This window comes from Podarcis melisellensis (genome assembly GCF_964234715.1).
Source record: "Podarcis melisellensis genome assembly, chromosome: 2".
NCBI lineage: Eukaryota > Metazoa > Chordata > Lepidosauria > Squamata > Lacertidae > Podarcis > Podarcis melisellensis.
In genome coordinates this window covers 49,450,081-49,474,079 of record NC_138529.1, presented here as the reverse complement: position 1 = coordinate 49,474,079, position 23,999 = coordinate 49,450,081, and the positions used below count along the sequence as shown (strand labels likewise).

The window sequence follows — 23,999 nt, the reverse complement described above, 5'->3', positions numbered from 1 at the left end:
TGGCTCCTTATTTAACCTTGGGACTCTCTTCATTGATCTAGCCACAGGGCCCCTTCCTTACAGGGCCCCTTCCTTGATAGCTTTAAGGAACCATTAAAAAAAAAATTGGTTCCGCCAAACTTCAGAATTGTTTTGGTGATTATATTTTATGTTGTTGGTGATGGCTGCTTTATTCTTTCTGTAAACCACATTTTGATGTGTTGTGGTGATGCAGGGGGATGTAACCCGAGGATGTTACCTCCGAGGATGTGGACAGGCTGCTTGGACGAGTGAAACCGACCACCTGTCTCCTTGATCCTTGCCCATCCTGGCTGATAAAAGCGAGCCGGGAAGGGCTGGGCGATGGGCTCTGCGGGGTGGTGAATGCTTCCCTCTGTGAGGGAGCCTTCCCAGACCCGCTGAAAGAGGCGGTCATTAAACCGCTTCTTAAAAAAACATCTTTAGACTCGACCAATTTGGCCAACTATCGCCCAGTCTCAAATCTGCCATTCTTGGGCAAGGTGATTGAGCGGGTGGTTGCTGAACAACTCCAAGCACGCCTGGAGGAAACGGACCATTTGGATCCCTTCCAATCGGGATTCAGGCCTCACCATGGGACTGAAACTGCCTTGGTCGCGCTGGTTGATGATCTCCGGCGGGCTAGGGACAAAGGTGAGAGCTGTTTCCTAGTTCTGCTGGATCTCTCAGCGGCCTTTGACACCATCGACCATAACATCCTTCTGGACCGTCTAGAGGGGCTGGGAGCTGGGGGCACTGTTATACAGTGGTTCCGCTCCTTCCTCCTGGGCCGTGTCCAGAAGGTGGTGGTGGGGGGTGAGTGTTCAGACCCCTGGGCTCTCACTTGTGGGGTGCCTCAGGGTTCTGTCCTCTACCCCATGCTTTTTAATATCTATATGAAGCCGCTGGGAGAGATCATCAGGGGGTTTGGACTGGGTGTTCATCAGTATGCAGATGACACCCAGCTCTACCTCTCCTTTAAATCAGAACCAGTGAAGGCGGTGAAGGTCCTGTGTGAGTGCCTGGAGGCGGTTGGAGGTTGGATGGCGGCTAACAGATTGAGGTTGAATCCTGACAAGACAGAAGTACTGTTTTTGGGGGACAGGAGGCGGGCAGGTGTGGAGGATTCCCTGGTCCTGAATGGGGTAACTGTGCCCCTGAAGGACCAGGTGCGCAGCCTGGGAGTCATTTTGGACTCACAGCTGTCCATGGAGGCGCAGATTAACTCTGTGTCCAGGGCAGCTGTCTACCAGCTCCACCTGGTACGCAGGCTTAGACCCTACCTCCCCGCAGACTGTCTCGCCAGAGTGGTGCATGCTCTAGTTATCTCCCGCTTGGACTACTGCAATGCACTCTACGTGGGGCTACCTTTGAAGGTGACCCGGAAACTGCAATTAATCCAGAATGCGGCAGCTAGACTGGTAACTGGGAGTGGCCGCCGGGACCACATAACACCGGTTCTGAGAGATCTGCATTGGCTCCCAGTACGTTTCCGAGCACAATTCAAAGTGTTGGTGCTGACCTTTAAAGCCCTAAACGGCCTCGGTCCTGTATACCTGAAGGAGCGTCTCCACCCCCATCGTTCAGCCCGGACACTGAGATCCAGCGCCGAGGGCCTTCTGGCGGTTCCCTCATTGCGAGAAGTGAGGTTACAGGGAACCAGACAGAGGGCCTTCTCGGTAGTGGCGCCCGCCCTGTGAAACGCCCTCCCATCAGATGTCAAAGAGATAAAGAATTACCTGACGTTCAGAAGACATCTTAAGGCAGCCCTGTTTAGGGATGTTTTTAATATGTAATGCTGTATTGTTTTTAATACTGATTGGGAGCCGCCCAGAGTGGCTGGGGAAACTCAGCCAGATGGGCGGGGTATAAATAATAAATTATTATTATTATTATTATTATAGTAAGGCAATAGTCAAGATTTAAGAGATATAATAAATAAACAAATAAAATAATTCTTACAAGAGTGCTGTTGAAACGTAAGCTGACTAGACCTGATTGCCTGATGATCTTCTTTTCTCTCATTCATTTGTTTAGGCAGGAGGGAAGCATTATCACCCCACTTGTGCCAGATGTGTGCGTTGTCACCAGATGTTCACAGAAGGGGAAGAGATGTACCTCACAGGTAGGAACACCAGCTTCTGGGGCGAAAGGTCTCACTCTGAAGTTGACTGTCTACTTCTCTCCCAGCCTCATACACAACCTTGGTATTCAAAACTTGGAGCTTCTAAAATTCCTTAAGAGTGTTGTGAATGTTGCTTGAGTGTTGGGCACTCCATATTTTCTTAGAGATGAATTTATTAATCTTCACGAAGCATTGTGAGAAGCAGAGATTTCATGTTAATCAATCCTGTTTCACGGAGACCCATGTTGAGAGGCCACATGACGAAGCCCTGAGGCCAACTTATTTGTATTTCTTGTTTGCAACAAGTTCAGATCACTTGAGAAGTTGTGGTGGTATGTGCCCTTGCAAGAGGAAGAGCTAAATAATTACTGGGTCTCAATGTGAGCTTAGGGTGTCTTTCCCCTTATGGGTCTATTTTCAGCTTTGGTGGGGGGAGTGTTTGTCCCTTAGACAACCTTTAGGTGCTCGTCACCCTGAGTCACTAATTACCCTGTGTCTGTCTGTGTTAATTGCAGGGTTAGCTACTTCCCACCCTCGCACTGCTGGAGTAGTTGGCTTAGGGAGGGGCTGTTGTCTATGTTGGGTGGCAATTGATGGTTGCTTCATTGTGGGGGAGCAGAAGTGCCATTAGTGTCACATTGGCCCATCAACCACTATGATGGGGGAGTGGAGAAAGAGCAAATCCTCCATGCATTGCACCTGGCCATCATTGCCAGCCCATGAGAGGATCCTGTTGCTATGGTGACCACGGCCCTCAAAAACATTGTGCCAAGAGGCGGGAACGTATACCGATACAGTGTAGAAGAGAAGGTGGGTGGGATTCTGCCTGTGGAAAATAATTATTCATTCTGTGACTGGGAGGGGATGAGTTGAATGGCCATGAGAAGATTGGGATTGGCTTTCACACTCTTTTATTCCAATTCTATCTGAGCGTATCTCCACCTCATGGGGCTAAATCAGCCAAGATTTTATTCCCAACTTCATTTTTGTCCCTGAATTCCTCCTCTTCTACCTCCTTTTCCCACACCTTCTTCTTAAGCAGGGTTCTCTACTTACATTATTTCTGTCACTTCAGGGAAAGAGCTGTACCTCCATGGTAGAGCAGCTGTTTTCAATGCAGAAGGTCACAAGTTTGATCCCTGCCAAGTCCAGGTAGAGCTGGGAAAGACTCCCTGCCTGAAATCCCAGACAGCATAGATGGGCCTAGGCTGGATGGACCAATGGTCTGACTCAGTATAAGGCATCTTCCTATGTTTCCTATCAGCAGTTTTATGCGCACCTCTGTCTTAGGATACATTTCCAATACAAGAGAGGAAGGATGATAAATGTCTACTTATCACATTAAATGGCTGTTCAGAGCAAGTCTGATTTCTAGAAGCATGTCTTGGGAAGTAGAAGGTGTTCTCTCTCCCATGTTGTAAGCTGAGGAGTTGGGCAAATTAATTGCTGGAGACTGCCTTAATTAGCCTGGCAGAGCTGACAAGGAACTTCTCTTTGTTATGAAGATTGCCTGGTTGTTCTTAGAAATATCTAGAAAAAAAGATATTTCTCCTTTCTTCCACTTTATCTAAGGATGCTATAATCTACAGTTACTTCCAAAGGTGACTTGTTTATTGAGCATTCATCCTAATTGATGTGCACAAAAGTTTATATGATGGCTGTATATTGATCATTCTGATTTGTCTGCAGAGAGGTTAGATGCAGTGGTGTTTGGTGAATTTTTTTGTAGGGGAAAAGTTAGGGCCAGAGGCACCAGCTTATGAGGATGATAGGATGGGATGCCAACGTCACATGTGTGATGCCCCAATGTCCCAATGCCATGCGTGTGAGTGTCATGCCTCCCTCCCTAAGCTGGGCAGAAGCTTCCTGGGCTTTGGGAAGGAGGCACCGGGGGTTAATACTTCAATACTCTAATTTCCCAGGAACATTTCGGGGACCAATCTGGTCCCCCTAGTCCACTGACCACACACCACTGGTTAAATGACCAGTTGTTATCCTACACTTTCCAGTGTGGTTCTCTGTTATTTCCCTTACTGCAAAAAGGCTGGTTTTGCGTGAGAAGAGGGTTTGTTGGGCAAGAAGCTCCAAATCCACTTAATTATATGACCTGAATTTACCGGCATGCATTTGAATCCCACCTACAAAATTGCAACAGTCTGGAAGCTCTTGATGTGCCTGTATGTGAAGAGAAACTGTGTTTTGAGCAAGAGAGAGAGAGAGAGAGAGAGAGAGAGAGAGAGAGAGAGAGAGAGAGAGAGAGAGAGAGAGAGAGAGAGAGGGCTGACTTTGGGTTCTATGAGCACCTTAGGCTCCTGGCTTCATTTCTGCAGATCTGATGTGGAAGTAGTAGACTTTGGCTGTCCTTTGGAGTGTTTGAGCTAAATCTCCATCTGTGACCAACCTGTATATTTGTAAATAAATACAATTATTACTAAACTCTAAGAAGCCTCCAGGAATTTCCTTCCAAAGGAAACAAAACCCAGGTAAGTACTGCACCCTTGAAGCTTCTCGTTGCTTGAGAAGTGGAAAAAGTGTCGCAATATGTTTCTAAACATCCTGAAACCTATGTGTGCATTTGCAGCTTCACAAAAATAATGTCGCAACAGGTAGGGGGGGAATGGGGTGGGGGCAAGTTAATGTTTTCTTTGGGAAAAGCTAGTAAATTGCAGTTTGCCCACTGGACAAACCAGTACCTCTGATGTAGCCAAACCCTGCAGTCTTCCTTGCACCTGCACCTGATTATATTCTGATCTCTGGTCTTCCTGGATTGCAGACCAGGATGATGACCAAACCAGTTTGATGATTTGGTCTGCATGCAACTCTTGGAAAGGTATTGACGTAATTTCCCCCATCACCCATAGGAGCTTCTAAGGCTGCTACAAGAACAAGGTCTACTGCTTTGACTTCTCCTATTCCCTTACTCAATAATAGTTGTACAGTAAAAGAAAAAGGGAAAAACTGGGGTGAGGAGGGAGTTAATCTTTTCAAGTCCTGAACACCAATCTTATCAAGCTAGTAAAACAGGTGCTCACTTTCCTGCTGGACTCCATTATGATGGTAGTATTTTGCTGTCTGCAAGGACAACCCATTCCGATTTCGCTTTGAGCCTATGGCAGTGTTATACATTTTCCAGGTATCCATCTGGCAGGTTGGATGATGGACGATGTCTATGAATTGCCAGGTAGATAGCATGCAAGAATAACAACAACGGCTGTAATCTTATCCTGACCTTTACCAGCAGCCAGGACTAGTCAGCTTTGAGACCTAGGTCAATAGTAAAATGTCCATGGGAGGATGATACAGCCACAGATTTGAAACATGTGGAATCATATTACAGTATAAGTGTTGTGTCTCTTCCTAGCATCCTCCTTTTCAGCACCAGCTGATAGTTTGTTCCTTTGACCACACCATTAAGGTGAAAGGATCTTAGGAAAGTCAATAAAAATCAATGGCATGCAGCGTCACTTCTAAGTCTGAAAGCATGTCTCTTTCCTCCCTGCTATAGGGAAGCAGATGAGTGAGGGGAAGGGAACCTGAATTTCACTCTAAAATGGCCACCCATATCCAATTGAGGATTGATGTTATGTATTTAATATATTGATGTACTTCTGCCCAAGCACCCAAGGTGGTTTTATTGAATTGTCTTGCATTGTATTTTCTGGACTGCCTTATTCAGAACTAGCCCTAGATTCTTAGGGAACCCTGAAGAATATCTTCTCGGTTTGACGTATTTGATCCACTGCTTTCTCTCTTAACATTGCTTTAGTGCTGTATGTTGCTGCAGCCTTCAGCTACAACCTGACACAGACAGTGGTGCCAGTTATGTTGCTAGGTGAGGAGGAGAAGCCAGGGCAAGGATTCTCTCCTCAAGTGGAGATTGCCAGCTAGACGGGGAAGGCCTTGCCTTCTGGGTTCAATAATAGTTCAGACTGCTGTAATCTTCTGAGACTGCTGGGCCTTCCCCCTCTCTGTCAACTACTTGCCTTGACCAACTCTGTTCCCACTCCAGAGCACTCCTTACAGGGGTGGAATTGCGCAGAACCTTGCTGATCTGCATTTCCTTCTGTACTGGCATCCAGGACCAATACCCAGTTTGTTAACCAAGTTTCCAACCCTTTGTCTTACAAATAGCCATCATACAGTAGGAGCAACTACTTGTCTTCCCTTAATGCGGATATAACATTTTTATGCTCTTGTTTGACTTAGTCAAACTTTTTGCTCTTGGGGCATTTTCTTGCAGTTGCATCTGCCCTCTGCTTATTGCAACCTGGTGTGGGGATTGCACAAATTGCAGGATTGGGATTGGATGGTCCAGCCTTATGGCAGAGTGTTAGACCAGATGGCCTCTTGGTTGCTTTCAATGTTACAAAGTTGGAACATGCCACACATGTAATCACAGAAATGGACATGACCCTTGCTAGTAGAAATCTCCTGTCAATTCACACAATGAGTAGAATGACTTTGCTACCATCCTCTTAGTTCCAAGCAAAAACTATCAAAGTTCTAATCAGTGTTGAAAGAAGGGTGATACAAATGCTGGATGTGCCAATAAGCTTGCCGCTGAAAATGTTCAAGTCCAAGTGGAATTTTTGGTACAAAGAGATTTAGGACCTCAGTAATAGGAACCAGATGGGTGAAATGAACGGACCACCTTGCAGCAGGAGGGAACAGTAATAGGGTCAGGAGCAAGGAGCAATGAAGCTTTCAGGAGTATTGTTTTGATGAGCCTGGGTAATGTTATGTAAATCAGAATCACAGCTGGACAGCACTGCAGTCCTCACCTTCTGCTCTGTTCCAGGTTCAGAAGTGTGGCATCCTATCTGCAAACAAGCAGCACGAGCAGAAAAAAAGTTAAAGGTAAGATGGAGCTGGGAATGGACGGGAAGGAGAATTTTGGCAACGGCTGGCTGGGGGAGTTCCTCAAGTGGAAATATATTATTAGAGGCTGGAAGATAGCCAGTTAATTTATTTACTTGCTTTGAAAGTCATAGCCCTTCTACAAAGCAATTGCAGAAGGAGAGGAAGCCTTAAATTTAGCATCCAAAGGCTTTGATTTTACAGGGATATATACACTTGAACTAAGATTACAGGCTTTGAAGCTTTGAAGCTTTAACCAAGGAGTACAGACTGACTGTGGACTTATTTCTTGTTTCTCCTATCTTCATAGTCTCGAACCACTTTATATTGTACACAGCTGTTACACTGTCTACATCTGCACCAGCATTTGTTATAATCATGTACACACACAAAAAAATATCCTAATGCTTAAGGATCCAAATGGGAATATGCTGACCCTGGCTCTTTGGTACATGTCAGCTGCATGTTTGAAGATGCACAGCTGTGAACACCGGCATAATACCTGGTGCATCCTTGGCAAACACAGTCTCTGCATGCGCTATGAAATGTCTCTCAGCATCCTCTTTATGCAATTGCCACCTTTCTTGTTTTGGCTATAATGCAAATGCAACTCTTGGGCATAGATTCCTGCCCAGGTGTCTCTCCCAAAGAGGCTACCTGCTTCTTAGTTAATTTTGTTTGTTTGTTTAACAACATTTACATATTGCTTGATTGCAAAATAAAAAATTCTAAGTTGTTTACAAAAACATAAAACATTAAAACTATCACTAAAAAGCAGGTTTAAATGGTTATTTTAAAATAGTCAAAATATTATTAAAATCAACAGTAGGTAAAACACGGGGTGAGTATTTCTGCTATTGTACTCAGGTGCTATTAGTAAACATTCCCTGGGCATCTATTAGGCCTCTGTGAAAACATGATGCTAGCCTAGATGGGTCTTTGGTATGATCCAGTAATTCTGCCTTAGATTTGAATTCCCATGTTTTTAAATATTTATTTTAAATTTCTATGCTCTAAATCAAAACAGAGCTAAACTCTTATTCCAGGAACTGAATCACCACTTCAGTGGGTTGGCCTCAGAACTTTGCATTTTGTCAAGAAAATAAATCTAAGACATACACTCAGCAAGAATGGGGTCAGACTCTTGGCAGTGAGTTATATCTCCTGCTTAGCTAGAACTGTTATTGTAATAATAATAATAATAATAATAATAATAATAATAATAATAATACCCTACCAATCTGGCGCTGTGGGTTAAAGCCTCAGCGCCTAGCACTTGCTGATCGAAAGGTCGGCGGTTCGAATCCCTGCTGCGGGGTGCGCTCCCGCTGCTTGGTCCCAGCGCCTGCCAACCTAGCAGTTCGAAAGCACCTCCGGGTGCAAGTAGATAAATAGGGACCGCTTACCAGCGGGAAGGTAAACGGCGTTTCCGTGTGCAGCTCTGGCTCGCCAGAGCAGCGATGTCACACTGGCCATGTGACCCGGAAGTGTCTCCGGACAGCGCTGGCCCCTGGCCTCTTAAGTGAGATGGGCGCACAACCCCAGAGTCTGTCAAGACTGGCCCGTACGGGCAGGGGTACCTTTACCTTTACCTTTACCAATCTGGCTGAGTTTCCCCAGCCAATTGGGGTGGGCTTACAGCACATATAAAAAATTGTAAAACATCAGACATTAAAAATTTTCTGATATAGGGCTGCCTTCAGATGTCTTCTGAAAGTCAGATAGTTGTTTATTTCCTTGACATCTGATGGGAGGGTGTTCCACAGGGCAGGTGCCATGACTGAGAAGGCCCTCTGTCTGGTTCCCTGCAAAACCTCACTTCTCACAGCGAGGGAACTGCCAGAAGACCCTCAAAGCTGGACCTCAGTGTCAGGGCTGAACCATGGGGGTAGAGACGCTCCTTTGGGTATACTGGGCCGAGGCAGTTTGTATTCAGAAACTGTCAGAATAGGAGAGGACTCCAGATGAGATGCCCCATCGTTGCATTCCTAGACACCAAAGATTGTAAGCGATACTGCAAGAGATGCGAGGACTTGTCTCTTGATTTCACATTGTTTCATCACCACCCCTAAAATATTTCTCCAAAGTGACTTTGGAGGGGAAGAGCAGCCATTCATTCTGGTAAATTAGCTTGGGTTGGTGCATGAATTAGCCAAACTGCTACACGGCTTGTAGGGATCAGGTGACATGATTCAGTGCACAGTGCAGCAACGAAAACCTTGTGCAACATGCCTTTAGAGTCTCAAGCATAACTACACATTGTGGAAGGCAGAGTGTCCCTCCCAGCACCCTGCGTCTCTCATGTACTACTAAAGAAAACATAATCATAGACAACATCTTCTTCCCTCCTGCAAACTGCAGTCAAAGTGCAGCAAAATTACAGAAATTATGGCTTTTAAAGCAGAAGGAATATAGGCAGGTAGATTACCAATTTGCCTTTACTAAAGATGCACAACTCACTCAGGTTAGGGGTGGTTGAACTGTGTCCTTCAGTGTTGCTGATTAGCAAGAGACAAGGAAGGTTTCATTCAGCCTTCTCCAACATGAGGTCTTCCAGATGTTGTTGGACTCCAACTTCCATCATCCCCTGTCAGCATGGCCACTGGTCAGGGATGATGGGAGCTGTAGCCCAACAACATCTTGAGGAGACCAGGTTTTGGAAGGAAGGCTGGCGTCATTTGCAACTCATTCCGTCCTTTTCTGTCTACACAGCACAGAAGAACTTCAGAAACATCCATCTCCCCACCTGGCTCAAGCATTGGTTCCCCCAACAGAGTCATCTGTGTAAGTACAATTCTATGGCTGAAGCAGGCCATGTAGTGGCTGGAGGACTGGGCATTGCAGCTCCTACGGGTGAAGCTTGGGAAGACATGCCCTTACGCGATCCCGGTTGAAAAGAAGTGATCGTCTAATGCACCCACGTAGCCATGGAGAAATGGATTCTTATGGACTGGGAACAAAGGCAAACATTTGGCAGTTTCAGCCCAAGATGTCTACACCAAGTCCTTGAATGCCTTACTGCCAAAGGGCCCTGATGCTGATATGGCTTCTTTGAGCATCATCTGACTCAAAGGGTTCAGATGCATTCAGCCAAGGCAATTCATGATTCCAATCCTGGCCCGCATTCTCCTTTCCCACTGTTGCCTCATCTACCTAGGATAACCCCTGTCACCTCCTCCAAGGTTCAATCCTTCCCATTTCTCACCTCTGGTAACAATCTGGCTCCATTTGTTCTGATGATGCCTTCAACCTGTTTATTCCAACTTGCCCCTTCTTACCCTTGCACCCCCAGTTCCCCTTTCTTTACCTTTCTCTCTGTGTTTGCGTCTCTGTCTCTGTCTCTCCCTTTCCTTAGGCTAAAGTGGATAATGAGATCCTTAATTACAAAGACCTGGCCGCTCTTCCCAAGATTAAAGCCATCTACGAGGTGCAGCGCCCTGACCTCATTTCCTATGAGCCCTATCACAGATACACATCGGACGAGACGCTGGAGAGATATAGCTATGGGGAGGTACAGCTTCTCAGCCATTTCACCTGGGATATAGGGAGCCAGCAAGGTCTGCGGTAGAAAGACTTCTCTATAAACTATAGCTGTGGATCAGGAATGGAGAACATCCAGATGTTGTTGGAATACAAGTCCCATCATCCATGCTGGCTGGGGCTGCTGGGACTCGTAGCCCTCTAGATGCTGGACTTCCATGTTCCCCAACCATGCTGTAACCCTATTCATTTTGATTGAGTTATTTGAGAGTCACAATACATTTCTCTTACACTTACCAAAAGCAAAATCCAAATTTGTTATTGCTAAGTATACCTTCTCAATAGACAGAAAATGTCCATGTAAGGCCTGTTCTGAGTATACTGGTTCCATCCCTTGCTACAGGGATATAGATGGGGAAAGCACAACACCTTCCAGTTAGAGGGGGGGTGGTCAACTAAGTTTTTCTCAGAGTAGACCTACTAAAATTAATGGCCCTAACTTAGTTATATTAATTAATTTTAGTGAGTCTCCTCTGAGTAAAGCTTAGTTGATTACCACCCATAGTCTGTGTGGTCTCCTCAGGGGTAAGTGATGAAGATCCAGTTACTTAAATGTAGTGTGAGAAGTACAGAGTTATTTGAGGAACAATTCCTAAGGCTTATCCCTCAGTGTCAAACACATCCAAGGAGCTCCCTTCAGCTCTGTCTTCATATGTCCAAACCTCACTGAAGATTGGAAAAGCATGGGGATCACAATAGCCTTGAAGCAGAAAATGAGGCAAACGAGCCAGGGCTTTCTTTTCAGATGTGCAGAAGGATGGGGGTGCTCACTGATTCACTATAGATTTCTTGATTCTCCAAAATTTATGATACAGTTCCTAGTTTAAAAAGAAAAAGAAAGTGCCGTAATGCAGGCATAAATGCATATTTTATAGTAAAATGTGAACAAAATTGTGCATTTTAGAATAAGATAAATACAAAAATGAGGAAGAATAAAATGTGCAATTTTATGGAAAACATATGTAAAAGAGAATTCTAGGTACTATAGTTTGTACCACACACAGGGCTTGTCTATACTTTGCTTGTCCCATGCCTAGAAACCATGGATCCAAGAGTGTTTATGTGTGTCCCATTCTTTCTAGGCACAGGTCCGGCCGATTTTTTGTTTGCCATACTGCTTTCCCCAGGAAAACCTGCTCTGAATCAGAGCAAATGTCAACCTGTGCAAAACCCGATCGACATTGGCTCTGATTCAGCGGCAAAGAGCAGATTTTTGCAGGGAGAAAGCAGCAGGACAGGCGGATGCATGGATGAGCCCACAGTTTTCTCCAGCAATCCTCAACAAACTCCAGCACCCAGAATACTTTGGGGACGGAAATGTGCTTTATAGGTATAGTGTGCACATTCTCCCCTTGTTCACGGAAGCCTCCCTTTGCAGGGCTCAGAGATGGCATGCCTGCAGTTGCAGATTTCCTGACATGTGGTGGCTCTTGCTTGCACTGAACTGTGCTCTTCTTGATCCTCTGTTGAGTGCACTGCAGTCAGGCCGGGTCGGGAGTGTTGCTTCATTTGCTGCAGTTGGAAAGCCTTAGGTTTGGCTTTCCGAAAAGGAATGGTACCTCATATCTCCACTCTTGCTTTCACAAGCTTTCCTCTTGTGAATACAGTGGTACCTCAGGTTGAGAACTTAATTTGTTCTGGAGTTCCGTTCTTAACCTGAAACTGTTCTTAGCATGAGGTACCACTTTAGCTAATGGGGCCTTCCGCCATGCAATTTCTGTTCTCATTCTGAAGCAAAGTTCTTAACCCGAGGTACTAGTTCTGGCTTAGCGGAGTTTGTAACCTGAAGCATCTGTAATCTGAAGCATCTAGACCCTTCTATATAGTGAGAAGGTGGGGAGGGGTATTACTCAGAAGGGTGGTGGGAATGGGTGATTGGCAGATAGCTGTGATGAGATAGCTGTCATCACAGCTATCTGCCAATCACCCATTCCCACCACCCTTCTGAGTAATACCCCTCCCCACCTTCTCACTATATAGAAGGGTCTGGAAACTTCTGTTTCAGTGTATCTGAAGAAGTGTGCATGCACACGAAAGCTCATACCAAGAACTAACTTAGTTGGTCTTTAAGGTGCTACTGGAAGGAATTTTTTTTGTTTTGACTATGGCAGACCAACACGGCTACCTATCTGTAACTGAAGCGTCTGTAACCCAAGGTACCACTGTATGTGCTAAAAGCACTGTATTTTGTGGAGGAGAAGCAGCAGTTCAAGATAAACCTGCAGGGTGGGTCAGAACCACTGCAGACATTCATTTTCCCTGAGAAAGAAGAAAGAAAGGAATGAAGGTGGAGTGGAATTGCTAAAGGACTGCATCTTTATCATGTTTGAATGAGCAAGTATAAGTCTGATACATGGAATTTGTGGTGCTCATGCTGGCCCACCAGATTCATGTCATACTGATGGCATCTGCCATGCTAGACTCATCCTTTATGATATGCGCTGATCCCCTACAGTAGTGAAAGCAGGATGCTACGGAGCTTAATATAATATCCGAAGTCTTGGGTGTGCCATCTTACGTTCTATTGTATATTAAACCCATATTTGTTCACATATAGAGCTTTAAAAAAGACTGCTAAATGTGGTGGCAATAAGGGAAAAGGCTGGAGCTTAGGGTGGGCTGTTCATTGAAAGATGGGGAACTCCAGTGAGGACTCCTGAGCATCCATATATTTGAGGGGAAGAGAAGTATTGGACTCTGCTGCACACACACACACACACACACACACACACACGTTTGCTCCTCCTTTGTGTTAACTTTGGAGTCTCCCTCCCAGGTTTTCTCAATCCCCTGACAGCTCTAATAAGGTTGTAGGTCTTGCTAAGTGGACAGTAACTTGCGGGAAGATGAACTGTGCTGTGGCCTTGAGCAGTCATGTCAGCTTGTAATCATTTTCCCCCCACTCTCTTTCTTTCCTTGCTCTTCACTCCCTCGTGGCTTGTCTCTGGTCTCCTGTCACTTCTAGTCTCTTGGAACACTCTCTCCGTATTCTCAGGTAATCATACGGCACACAGGACTAATATGAGGGCCCATGTGGCATTGAGCTGAGGAACTGTCGGCTGACAGCTGGACCATGAAAGCCCCTTGGCTGGGTACTAAAGGGTCGAACTGCATTGCTACTAAGCCTTGTGGTTAGGCACTGGAAGGTGACCGTCCCCCGTGACAATGTTAAATTAGGAATGCTCAGGGTAAAGCAAACTGTCTTTGTAATGTCTCTCTCTCTCTCTCTCTCTCTCTCTCTCTCTCTCTCTCTCTCTCTCTCTCTCTCACACACACACACACACACACACACACACACACACTGCCCTTGACTAGAAAGAGAACAGTCTGCCCTGCACAAAATTAAATCAAAAGTAGAGGGCTAGGATTTGCGCAATGGGCAGTGATGTGGGACAGAAACTTTTCCTAATGCTTTGTTTTTCCATGGAAAATGTCCGTAGGTTCATTTAATAACAGTGAAGGGGTGACAACTGCAAATATCAGGGAAGTTTCAAAGTTTTTAAGTACAAGTAAAATAAACATGTTCAAATAGATCACTCTCTAGGGCAGTAATGGCCAAACTTGGCCCTCCAGCTGTTTTGGGACTACAACTCCCATCATCCCTAGCTAACTGGGCCAGTGATCAGGGATTATGGGAATTGTAGTCCCAAAACAGCGAGAGGGCCAAGTTTGGCCATCACTGCTCTAGGGCATCAGAATTCCGCCCCGCCCCCCTCCCCAGGCAAACTGGAAATATTCTGAGGCAAATTACCCTGTGTATTTGCATAGGAAAACATTTCTGGAATATCTTCCAATTCCATATTTTCCATAAAACCCACATCACTGGCCAGGGGTCTCATGCGCTTGCACCTCCCTAAGGGCTGAGTCTTTTGCCATCACTGCTCTTTCCCTTTTCCAGGATATATATGAAAGCATGGACATCCGACAGAGGCGAGCCTCCAGCCCCGGCTACATCGACTCCCCCACCTACAGCCGCCAAGGCATGTCCCCCACCATCCCACGCTCACCGCACCATTATTATCGCTCAGGTAAGCGGAGTACACATGCGAAGCAGAAACCAGCGCTGTGGCATCATCAGGACATATGCGCCTCTCTCCAAGGCACATTCAGGGCCGGAACATCTTCCCATTCCCAGAAGAGCTTGCACTGCGAAGCCTCGCGTCTCAGTGGTGGTGGGGAGAAGGGCAAAGAGGACACACCCCCTTGGCCAGTTTCCTCTGTTATGGAGGAACATTTCTGGACACCTGGCCAACTTTGCTACTGTCTGTCCTCAGGGTAGAGATGGGTTGATTACTGGGACGTCACACTCCACTGGTGCATATGCCGCTCTCCCTTTTCTGTGGCCACTTCAAAACTTCAAGGTCCTGCGCTAGTGGTGAAACGGAAAGGAGCAGATGATGTGGGAAGCAACGGATGCGCCAGGATTCATAGGGACACGGACAGAGGTGCTAAGGAGTTCTTCAGCATGAACACAACTGGCACTGGGTTTTGACATATTGCACTTAGGAAAAAGAGCAGAGCAGAGAAGTAAAAAACGCAGAGAAAAGCATGTCTAGCAGAACTGGCTTATTCTGGGTCTCCTGTAGCATATTCCCCCAGCCTCTGCCAAAATGAATTAAGTTGTACAACCTTCACTGAGCCTGCACCTCTGGCATCGGGTAAATCCTGGCATGGAATTTTGGGTACTACTAGAAGAGGTTTAGAACTGCCACTGATGACATGCACCTGTGGGATTTCCCTCTGGCTCCTCTTCATCGGTGGACCCAGCACCCCTCCCCTCACCGTGGCGTGTAGGAGTCTTCATGACCACCTCCCACCCCACCCCTCCATCATTCATGCATCCCCATCATTGGTTCACAGGTGGCTTGCTACTCTTCTAACATGGCTGCTTCTAACACCGATTCTCCTCTGCCTCTCTCTCTCTCTGTCTCTCTCTTTTTCTTTCTTTCTCCGCTGCTCCCTCCAATCTGCTCTTTCAAGGAACAGAGAGCGGGCGCAGCTCCCCCTACTATAGCCAGTTAGATGTGAGGTCTTCTACACCAACCTCATACCAAGCTCCTAAGCATTTCCACATTCCAGGTAGGCTCTGGAGGCCTCTGGCCAGCCTGTGAAGGAGCGCTGTATCTTTTTTGGTTTGGGTTTTATTTTTGCATGCATGCACGCACGCATGCATGCGCCAAGTGTGCATACTGCATGAGTAGTGCTACTGCCAGCCTAGAGTCAGCTAGCAACAGCAAGAGACATCCGCATGTCAGAGGCCATCCATAAATAAGACCTGCAGCCTCAACCCCCACCTCCCCCCAAGTTTGTTTGCACCCTCCCCGTGCAGCTTCCTCCCGCCTCTGCAAAAAAGAGGCCCTCCTGTCCCTCTCGTTCCATTCTCTTCCCTCAAGGACCACAAGGCAGAGCTTGTCTGTCAGCTAGGAGCCCTTCTGCACCCATCCTTGACAGATAATTTATCTTATACTCCTCCTGCTCCCCTCAGGGCCCGCTGCACCCTTCCCCCAGATTTAACTGGGCTTGCCAGATGGCTGCTCCCCTCCAGCAGAGACTCCGGGGGCCACCAGGTAAGGGCCACTGCCGCGCCCCTCCTGCAGGGAGGGTGGGAAGGAGGGCAACACCTGCCCCTTTTCAGTATGCAAGTAGTTACACGTGTGCCCTCCCCACCTGCCCGACAGCGCAGCCTGTCATCAGCTTTGCTCGCAAAGGGAATCTAGAATCATTAGTTCACTCCAAGCACGTGAGGCCGACACCTGTCCAAACACCTGGCAGCAGTGGAAGCCCTCGGCCTAGATTGAACTAGGGCAAGTCAAACCAGGGTGCCTTTTTGACAAGCACACACCCTTCTACCTGAAGCCATTTCCAAGATTTTGATCTCAAGTCATTCAAACAAGCCAAGAAAAGAAACTCAGGGGCCTTAGGATGAATCTGTTAGGGGCAGGATGAAAGCAAGTGACAGAATCCATGCCTGGTGGCTTGTTTTATTTTTTTTCCCCTCCCCTCAATTAGCTGTGTGTTGAAATCCAAATTTTACTTGGCAGCTGATCCTGGCAGTGCCCATGTTAGCAGAGTGAGAGGAGACACTTGCGGATTTTCATGAGGGGCCCTTGAACTCACAGTACGAGAGAAGAAGGGTGAAGTAGACCTGGAGTCCCACAGCTTAAGGCCTTGACTGCCTTGGCTATTGGAAGGAAAAGGGTCCATTTCACCTAGAACAGCCTGGAAGTTCTGGAATTTTCCCTGTCACATTTCCTTTCTGTCATTACCACCACTGGAAACGGTGTTCCGACGACGAGCGCCCCAGTAGATCTGGCTGACGTCTTTTATGGATGGCCCTTTGCCCAGCCCATCAGTAAGCCTTTGTGCTGGTAGGGTAGCTCCTGTTCCCAGCTTGCTTTGCTTCTCTCGCTCTCTCATTTTAAGAGACCCTGGCAGACATGTTTTGCTCTTGGGCAACGATGGGATGAGGGTTACAGCCCTGTCTCTAAGGAACCGACTCGCAGATCATCCGGTGCCACTGGCAGATGAGAAAGACGTGGTCGTGAGCACCACCCAAATTAGGACTTCCCTTCCCCTGAATGAAGCCATCAACTGTGCCAGAAGGAGAAATGTCTGCCTGACCCTGCATGCTTTTAATGGTGAGCATGCTCCCAGCATGATCTCATGGACGCATTCTCTGTCGTATGGCTGTCTGTAGCACACATCACGCCAAGTAGGATGGATTCCTTCTTCCCCCATCAAACCAGCTCCCAACCTATCTCAGCTTTGCAGCTGCTTAAAATAAGGCTGTGAGGAGAAAAACACTGAATGGAGTAAGCAGGCAGTTGGATTGTGGGTGGGGACCTTACCCACAAATTGTGGCGGCTCTTGTGATTCTGAAACATTCGCGCACTGGCTCCTACTCTCCTTTTCTGTCTCTTTCTTTCCTTTATTATCTTTCTTTTTGCCTCCAGCTGCTGCAGAGAGTAACATCTACCGGAAACCCCCCATCTATAAAAGACACGGTACAGTTTGGGCATGGCTTTGACACATATTTGTATACACATAATAACAAAGTCCAGTTCTGCTTTCGCAACAGTGCTGCACATTGAATGTGGAGTGACTCTGTGAGCTTTGCAAAAGTTATATACCAAGTTGACGTTTACCAAGTGCCAGACCTGGACACAGTGGGGGAAAGAATGCAAGTCTGAGTATCTCTGACTTCTGAAAAGGAAACCGCAACAGAACTTACATTGGGGCACGTTCTAGGTCAGGGACCTTCAGACGTTGTCCTAGGAATATAAAAAGGTCTGGTCAAAATCTGCCTGGGTCTCCTCAGCCATAAGGAACTCAAAGTAGAAATGGGCTATTTAGCTGACAACCCTTGCTCTCTTGCTGGTGAAAGGGAACAACAGGGCTATAGGGCCAGTTCAGTTATTACACCCATCATGCATATTAGTATTATTTATACCAATCACGCACATGGAAGTTTTCAGGTCCCTCCCACAAGGGGATGTCAATCTAAAGTGCCACACAAAGGAGACATCAAGGGCAAGGATGAAAATGGAAGGCAGGGGTGAAAGGGAGAGGAAAGTGTGGTTGTTGCAATATGATGTGTTTTGACCTAGTAATAGCTGGGCACGGAGTTGTACCAGAGGCTTCATAAGAAAAGGTGGCCTTTGAGGAGGGATTTGGTGGAAGGAAGAGAGGTGGTATCATGGTCAAAGGAGAATGGGTGGAGTTTTTTGAGGGAAAAGAGGCATTTGGGAAGTGGTTTAACTGGACTTCTGAAAGTCACAGGCAAGAAGGTATCAGGATATAAGTGAAGAAGGGGTCAAGGTCACAGAAGGCTTTGAATGCAAGGATGAGGAGCTTGTGTGGGGTCCAGGAATGCACAGGAAGCCAATGTAGGGATTTAAGAAGGAGAGTGTCATGGTGAGAGAAGTAAATGATATTGGCAGCTAACTGCTGGAGACCAGGAGTGGCTAGCATGGTGGGGCAATATGATGGAGTTGCCTCCTTGACACCAGCATCACTGCTGCTTCCCAGGATGCATCAGGGCAGGGGTGAGGTTGGGGCCATCTAGGGACACTGGCAGGAGCTGGCTGCACTCCATGCTGACCCCAGCCTTGCCGCTGACCTGCCCCACCATGGAAAGCAAGAGTGATGCTTGTGTTCGCTGGACAGCTCCACACCACCATACCAGATGCTCCTGGAGGGGACTGACATGAGACAATCAAAGCCCAAAGGTCAAACTGAGAGAAGATCAGGGCATAATGTAGATTTTTTTAATTTATTTTTTTGCTAAGAGAGGAGAAAGGAAGAAGAGCTGTCTTTTTGCAAAGTCATAGAGAAGCAATATGGTTTTGCAATGAACCTAAATAGGGGGGAAATGAGTGAATGAGAAGAACAGAAGATAAAGCCAAGGTCTGGTGCCTGTCCCCAGGGTGGGTGGCCATACTGTCACTGGATAAGGAGACTGTACAAGGTGAGGAAGGCTAGAGAGGAAACGTCTAGCCTCGCACATAAGACAGCCATGAAGCATCCTAGCAGGAATATCACTTGGAGGTGTGGGTCTGGAGGCTAGATGTTCTGCACCCACAGGGCCTGGGAAACTACAGAAACAATGTCCCTCCAGACTTCTTCTGAGTCAAAGCTCTTGGGAGCCATGGAAGATGGAGGAGCGCCCTCTGCTGGGCAGGTCCCATCAGTGAAGAGGATGAGGGGCTTGCTCTGCACTCACCAATCTGCTTTTCTTGTTTTAGAAGGGTCTTGTGGCTTTCCCCTTGAATGTGGTAACCGAGTGTCTCCTCTCTTTCCTTCCCCCTTTCCCCCTTCCGCTGTCTGCCTAACACCCTGCCCTGCTGGCTGCCTGCTCCCCACTGCATTGTAAGTACCTCCCTTTGCCTCTCTTCTTGGTACCAACAACCTCACCATGCCTTGCTCCTGAGAAGCCCTCTGACTTCCTCCAGCAAGCCTTGGATATTTTAAAGCTTAAGGGGAAAAAATCTGCCCTTCTATTAGGACATAAAATAGCTTTCTCTGAAGATATATATAAAAATACATTTGTGGACTTAATGCATGATCACGTAATGCAGATTACTTATCCCTAAGTGCTCTATAAAAATCCTCTTGTATGCACTGTCTGAAGTTTTGCTTGTTCTAATGTACATTTAAGGGCATATTTTCAAAGCAAAATCACTCAAAACCAGTTATCTCCTTAACACACTTTATTTATTCTTGAGAGTATCAAACCAAGAATGAGAGTTGCTCCATGTTAATTAAAACAGAAATAAAAGGGACGTGGATGGCGCTGTGGGTTAAACCACTGAGCCTAGGGCTTGCTGATCAGAAGTTCGGCGGTTCAAATCCCCGTCATGGGGTGAGCTCCCATTGTTCGGTCCCTGCTCCTGCCAACCTAGCAGTTCGAAAGCATGTCAAAAGTGCAAGTAGATAAATAGGTACAAAAAAACAAACAAACCAGAAATAAAAAAGTGAGTGTGTGTGATAAGAACATAAGAAAAACCCAACTAGATCAGGCCAAAGGGTGACCTAATTCACCACCTTGCTGTTGCAGTGGCCAACCAACCTATGGGATCTGGTCTTTATTAGGATGGATTGCTATTCTGGATTAATTCTGGATTAAATCATATGTGGGGGGTTGGGGAGATGTCTGTGTTTCATTTTTAAAGAAAGCTGATATTAGTATAAACTTCTGTTGGCGCAAGAAGGAGCTTGTCTCCCAGGGTTAATTGCAGCTGGGATAGCAGGGTGGCACAAGTAATTTTCATCTGTTTTGGCCCATAGATACAAGTTTTTGGAGACTGGAAACGTGGATATAGGGAGGATCTGAGGCTTGTATGAGGATGAGCTGCTAAGTAAGGCTGCATAAGGCAGCTACAGTATTCTGTATGATAACAACCCGTCAACCCAAAGCAAATCACACCCTAATTCTCTTTCACTGTTCCTTCCTGTGGCTCTTTTCTGGTGGCCGAGCTACTTGGGAAGCCGTTCATGCCATTAGCAGTTGTGTGGATGGCTTTTTCTTTTTCTTGTAAACGAAGGTTTTACTACAATCAGATGGCATATAAATTTTGTTAAATAAATAAAATACAGTGATAAAGTTAATGACTGTAAATTGCTTTGAGTCATGTGAAATAATAGTAGTAGTAGTAGTGGGCAAAGAGGCAGAGGGTTGATGTGGATTAGGATTTTTTGGGGGGTTAGGGGACTTTAGTCTTTCCATCATCGATGGTCCTGATCAGAGATCTCCACTTGATATTTTCATTTACAGAAAAGCTTCCATGGGAATAAACGGGAGCTTTCTGTCCAATGCAAAGGGCAGACATGAGGGAACTAATTCAGATCAGGACTCTCATGTCTCCCGAGGTCCCAAACTAGATCAGCCTCTGCATTTGCTTTTTACATTTTTGAAAGCCGTCCATAGAGTTTCATGCGACTGGCACCTTGTCTTGTTTGGTCCTAAGACTGAGCCAGTTTAGGCCATGCCCAGTGTCTCACTTTTGGTGTGATCATTGCTGTGTCAGGGTGCTTGCTAGTTCAGGGGGGTGGCTCCCACCCTCCTCCACTTGCCTGACCTCTTTCCCCTTCCTCCCATTGCTCTTCCTTTCCCTGCCCTCATCCAGCTACCTCCCGCCCCAGTGCTGCACTTATCTATGAAGCTTGTGCCACTTGCTTTCTGCTTCCCTTCTTGCCAAACACAACCTTCTCCAACCTGGTGTCCCCTCCCCTTCAGCCCCCACCAGCCCCCAACTAGCATGGTCAGTGGTCAGGGATGATGGGAGTTGTAGTCCAACAACATCTGCAAGGCACCAGGTTGGGGAAAGCTCACATAAAGGATGAGAATGTAAGCAGCAGTCGGTTCATTGATCCTGCTAGCTCACTGTTGTCTACAGTACTGGCCAGTAAAGCAGCTCTCCATGGTTTCAGAGTGGAGTCTCTCTAAGCTCTACCTGGAGATACCCGGGATGGAACCTGGGAACTTCTGCATGCAAAGCATGCACCCTGCCCCTCTGAGCCACACAGCCCTTCCGGAAGCTAGAGAGTGAACTGTGCCAGTAACCAACATGGAGCTGTGTTGTGCTCCAGCTTGGAAACTTCTGCCGTGGAGGCAATTCCAGACCTGGCTTTAAACAGACACGGGAGTCTCCTGACTGAAGCAATAGGGATGGGGTGCAATTACCGGTGCCACATGTTTGTTGACCGAGGATAAGTGCTACCTTATCCAGTGTGGTGTAGTGGTTAAGAGCAGTAGACTCGTGATCTGGGGAACTGGGTTCGCGTCTCCGCTCCTCCACATGCAGCTGCTGGGTGACCTTGGACCGGTCACACTTCTTGAAATCTCTCAGCCCCACTCACCTCACAGAGTGTTAGTTGTGGGGAAGGAAGGGAAAGGAGAATGTTAGCCGCTTTGAGACTCCTTTGGGTAGTGATAAAGCGGGATATCAAATCCAAACTCTTTTTCTTATTCTTCTACCTGCCTCACAGGGTTGTTGTGAGGATGAAATGTAAGTGGGAGGAGGAGAGCCAGATACACCAACTTGAGCTCCTTGGAAGAAAAAGCGTGGTATATAAACATATAAATAAATAAAATACTGGCAAGTGGAAAATAGCAGAATTGCATTGCTCTGTTGCTCTGCATTTGCCCAAGCTCTATAGAGAAGTAGCCAAAAGTTTGCTATCTGGAGATTTGGAAGAAAAGTTTGAATTAGGCATGATAGCAGCAGGACCGTTCATTTAAACCTGGGTTTGTTCTGATCTTGCTTGAAGCATTTTTAAGTGCAAAAGCAATGGAGGGAGGGGGCCCATGGCTTCCCTCCCACAAAGCCTCTCTCCTGATGTCTCTTCCCACTCACCCACTCACCCTGGCACCAGTTTCAGCACCAGCGAGGGGCTATGGTGAAATGAGCAGTGGGTACACAGAGCAGGCATGTCTCCCTTCCCCCTTGTTCCTCTCTCACCTTAAAAACAAAGCCCTTGTTTTTATATAAGGTAGAAACTGTCCTGGAACGATGCATATGCCTCTGCTGCCCTCGCGTGTCATTGCTGCCAGACTCTTCTGAAGAGCTCCCCTTTTCCTTCCAGTCTTTCACACATGCTCTCTGTTGCTTTTCCAGATACCCTATCTGCAGCCACAAAAAGCAAAACCAGTGAGGATATTGCCCAGAGCTCCAAATATAGCCCAGCCTACTCCCCAGATCCATATTACCACTCCGAAACAGAATACTGGACCTTTCAAGGCTCACCTAAAGGTAACATTCTCCACACCATGTCACCAAAAGCTCCAGGAATGTGTGTGTGTGTAATCCTACATGCAGTGGCCATGCTGAAATGGAGAGGAAAGTGCCAAAATATCCAACTGCAGAGAAGGACTGGGCTCTTGTACCTTTTAAGCATGGTCTGCAACAGGGATGGGGAACAGTAGCACTGCAGATATTGCTGGCCTGCAACTCCCATCATCCCAAGACCATGCTGCCTTGGGCTGAGTCCAGCAACATTTAGAGGTTCCCCATCCTCAGTCTAGAATATCAAGGTGGGCAGAAATCTACACCAGCTGAAATTCCCTCTTCTGCACAGCTCTTAAAGTTACAGAAGCCCTGTCTGCCTTTGTGGCTGGTCACCTTCTATGAACCGGAAGCTCTGGCCCTTCCCAGCTATAATGCCTGAAAAGAATATGCTACTGTCTGTCCCAAGCTTCATGCCAGAAGGAGCACAGGCCCCTTTGGGTTACAGAAATGCATGTCTAACATTGGCCCCAACCCTAGCAAAGTCCCCAGATTCATGGCTGCTGTCTTAACCTGATGCAAGTGATTTCTTTGAACTGACTGCCCTGCCGCCACTTCTTTGTAGCACCACGAGTTCGGAGGTTCTCATCAGGAGGAGAAGAAGATGGGTTTGATCGAGGGATGCATAAGGTGAGTGCTCATCTTCACAGCCTTTGCCCATTTTATGCTGAGCTTAGGAACGCTACTGCGGCCCAGCTTCCACAGGCTCTCTTCCTCCTTGGGTTGGTAGCAGCGCCTTCAGGGTTTCTCACTGTGCCCGCCTCTGCTGCTGTGCTCACGGCCTCATAAGAGGAGGTCGGCTGCTGAGGACTTTGACTATATCTTCAGATGCTGCTCCATTCTGTGCAATGGGGTAGTGCAGTGCTGATAGCTTCACTGGGGAAAGAGTTGAAATCTCTGAGTTCATGTCAACAGTGATAATGCCTCTGCACCTTTTCATTATGTTTTATTGGATTTTTACTCTTTTAGGTCATTTTATTATGCTAATCTCTCTTTTTCTGTATAATTTTTCATTAAGTTTTTCTATTTTACATTTTAAAATATTCATTTAAACAACCTTAAATCAATGACTTCTCTTCTCTTTCTGTGGTTCAGTTTACATACCACAAATCCCTGCATATTTTACATAAGCTAAACCATTCAGTATTCCATTATCACAACCACCAAAACTTGTCTACACTGTATCTTAATTCTGC

General features: G+C 46.6%; 1 protein-coding gene and 1 long non-coding RNA gene across 19 annotated transcripts in view; one reads left to right on the top strand and one right to left on the bottom strand.

The window, feature by feature from the left end:
* LOC309363691 overlaps window positions 1-22,628 on the bottom strand; it is a 118,706-nt gene extending 96,078 nt beyond the window's left edge. The window contains exons 1-2 of the long non-coding RNA XR_014165540.1: window positions 21,996-22,628; window positions 21,403-21,738 (exon numbers count right to left, since the gene is read on the bottom strand). This is a non-coding gene — a long non-coding RNA (uncharacterized lncRNA). The remainder of the gene's footprint in view (window positions 1-21,402; window positions 21,739-21,995) is intronic.
* The window catches only part of ABLIM3 (actin binding LIM protein family member 3), a 150,538-nt gene that overhangs the window by 113,898 nt on the left and 12,641 nt on the right, over window positions 1-23,999 (top strand). For 7 of the 18 annotated variants that reach the window (XR_014165535.1, XR_014165536.1, XM_081900047.1 and 4 more), the window contains 10 exons: window positions 2,035-2,122; window positions 6,921-6,979; window positions 9,692-9,763; window positions 10,335-10,490; window positions 13,485-13,514; window positions 14,418-14,547; window positions 15,500-15,598; window positions 17,473-17,523; window positions 22,636-22,770; window positions 23,369-23,433. Coding sequence is in view for 16 of the 18 variants with exons in the window: in XM_081900047.1 (XP_081756173.1) it covers window positions 2,035-2,122; window positions 6,921-6,979; window positions 9,692-9,763; window positions 10,335-10,490; window positions 13,485-13,514; window positions 14,418-14,547; window positions 15,500-15,598; window positions 17,473-17,523; window positions 22,636-22,770; window positions 23,369-23,433 (885 nt within the window). In the remaining 2 variants the exon portion in view is untranslated. The remainder of the gene's footprint in view (window positions 1-2,034; window positions 2,123-6,920; window positions 6,980-9,691; window positions 9,764-10,334; window positions 10,491-13,484; window positions 13,515-14,417; window positions 14,548-15,499; window positions 15,599-17,472; window positions 17,524-22,635; window positions 22,771-23,368; window positions 23,434-23,999) is intronic. The other 11 variants (XM_081900052.1, XM_081900053.1, XM_081900040.1 and 8 more) reach the window with 8 other exon arrangements.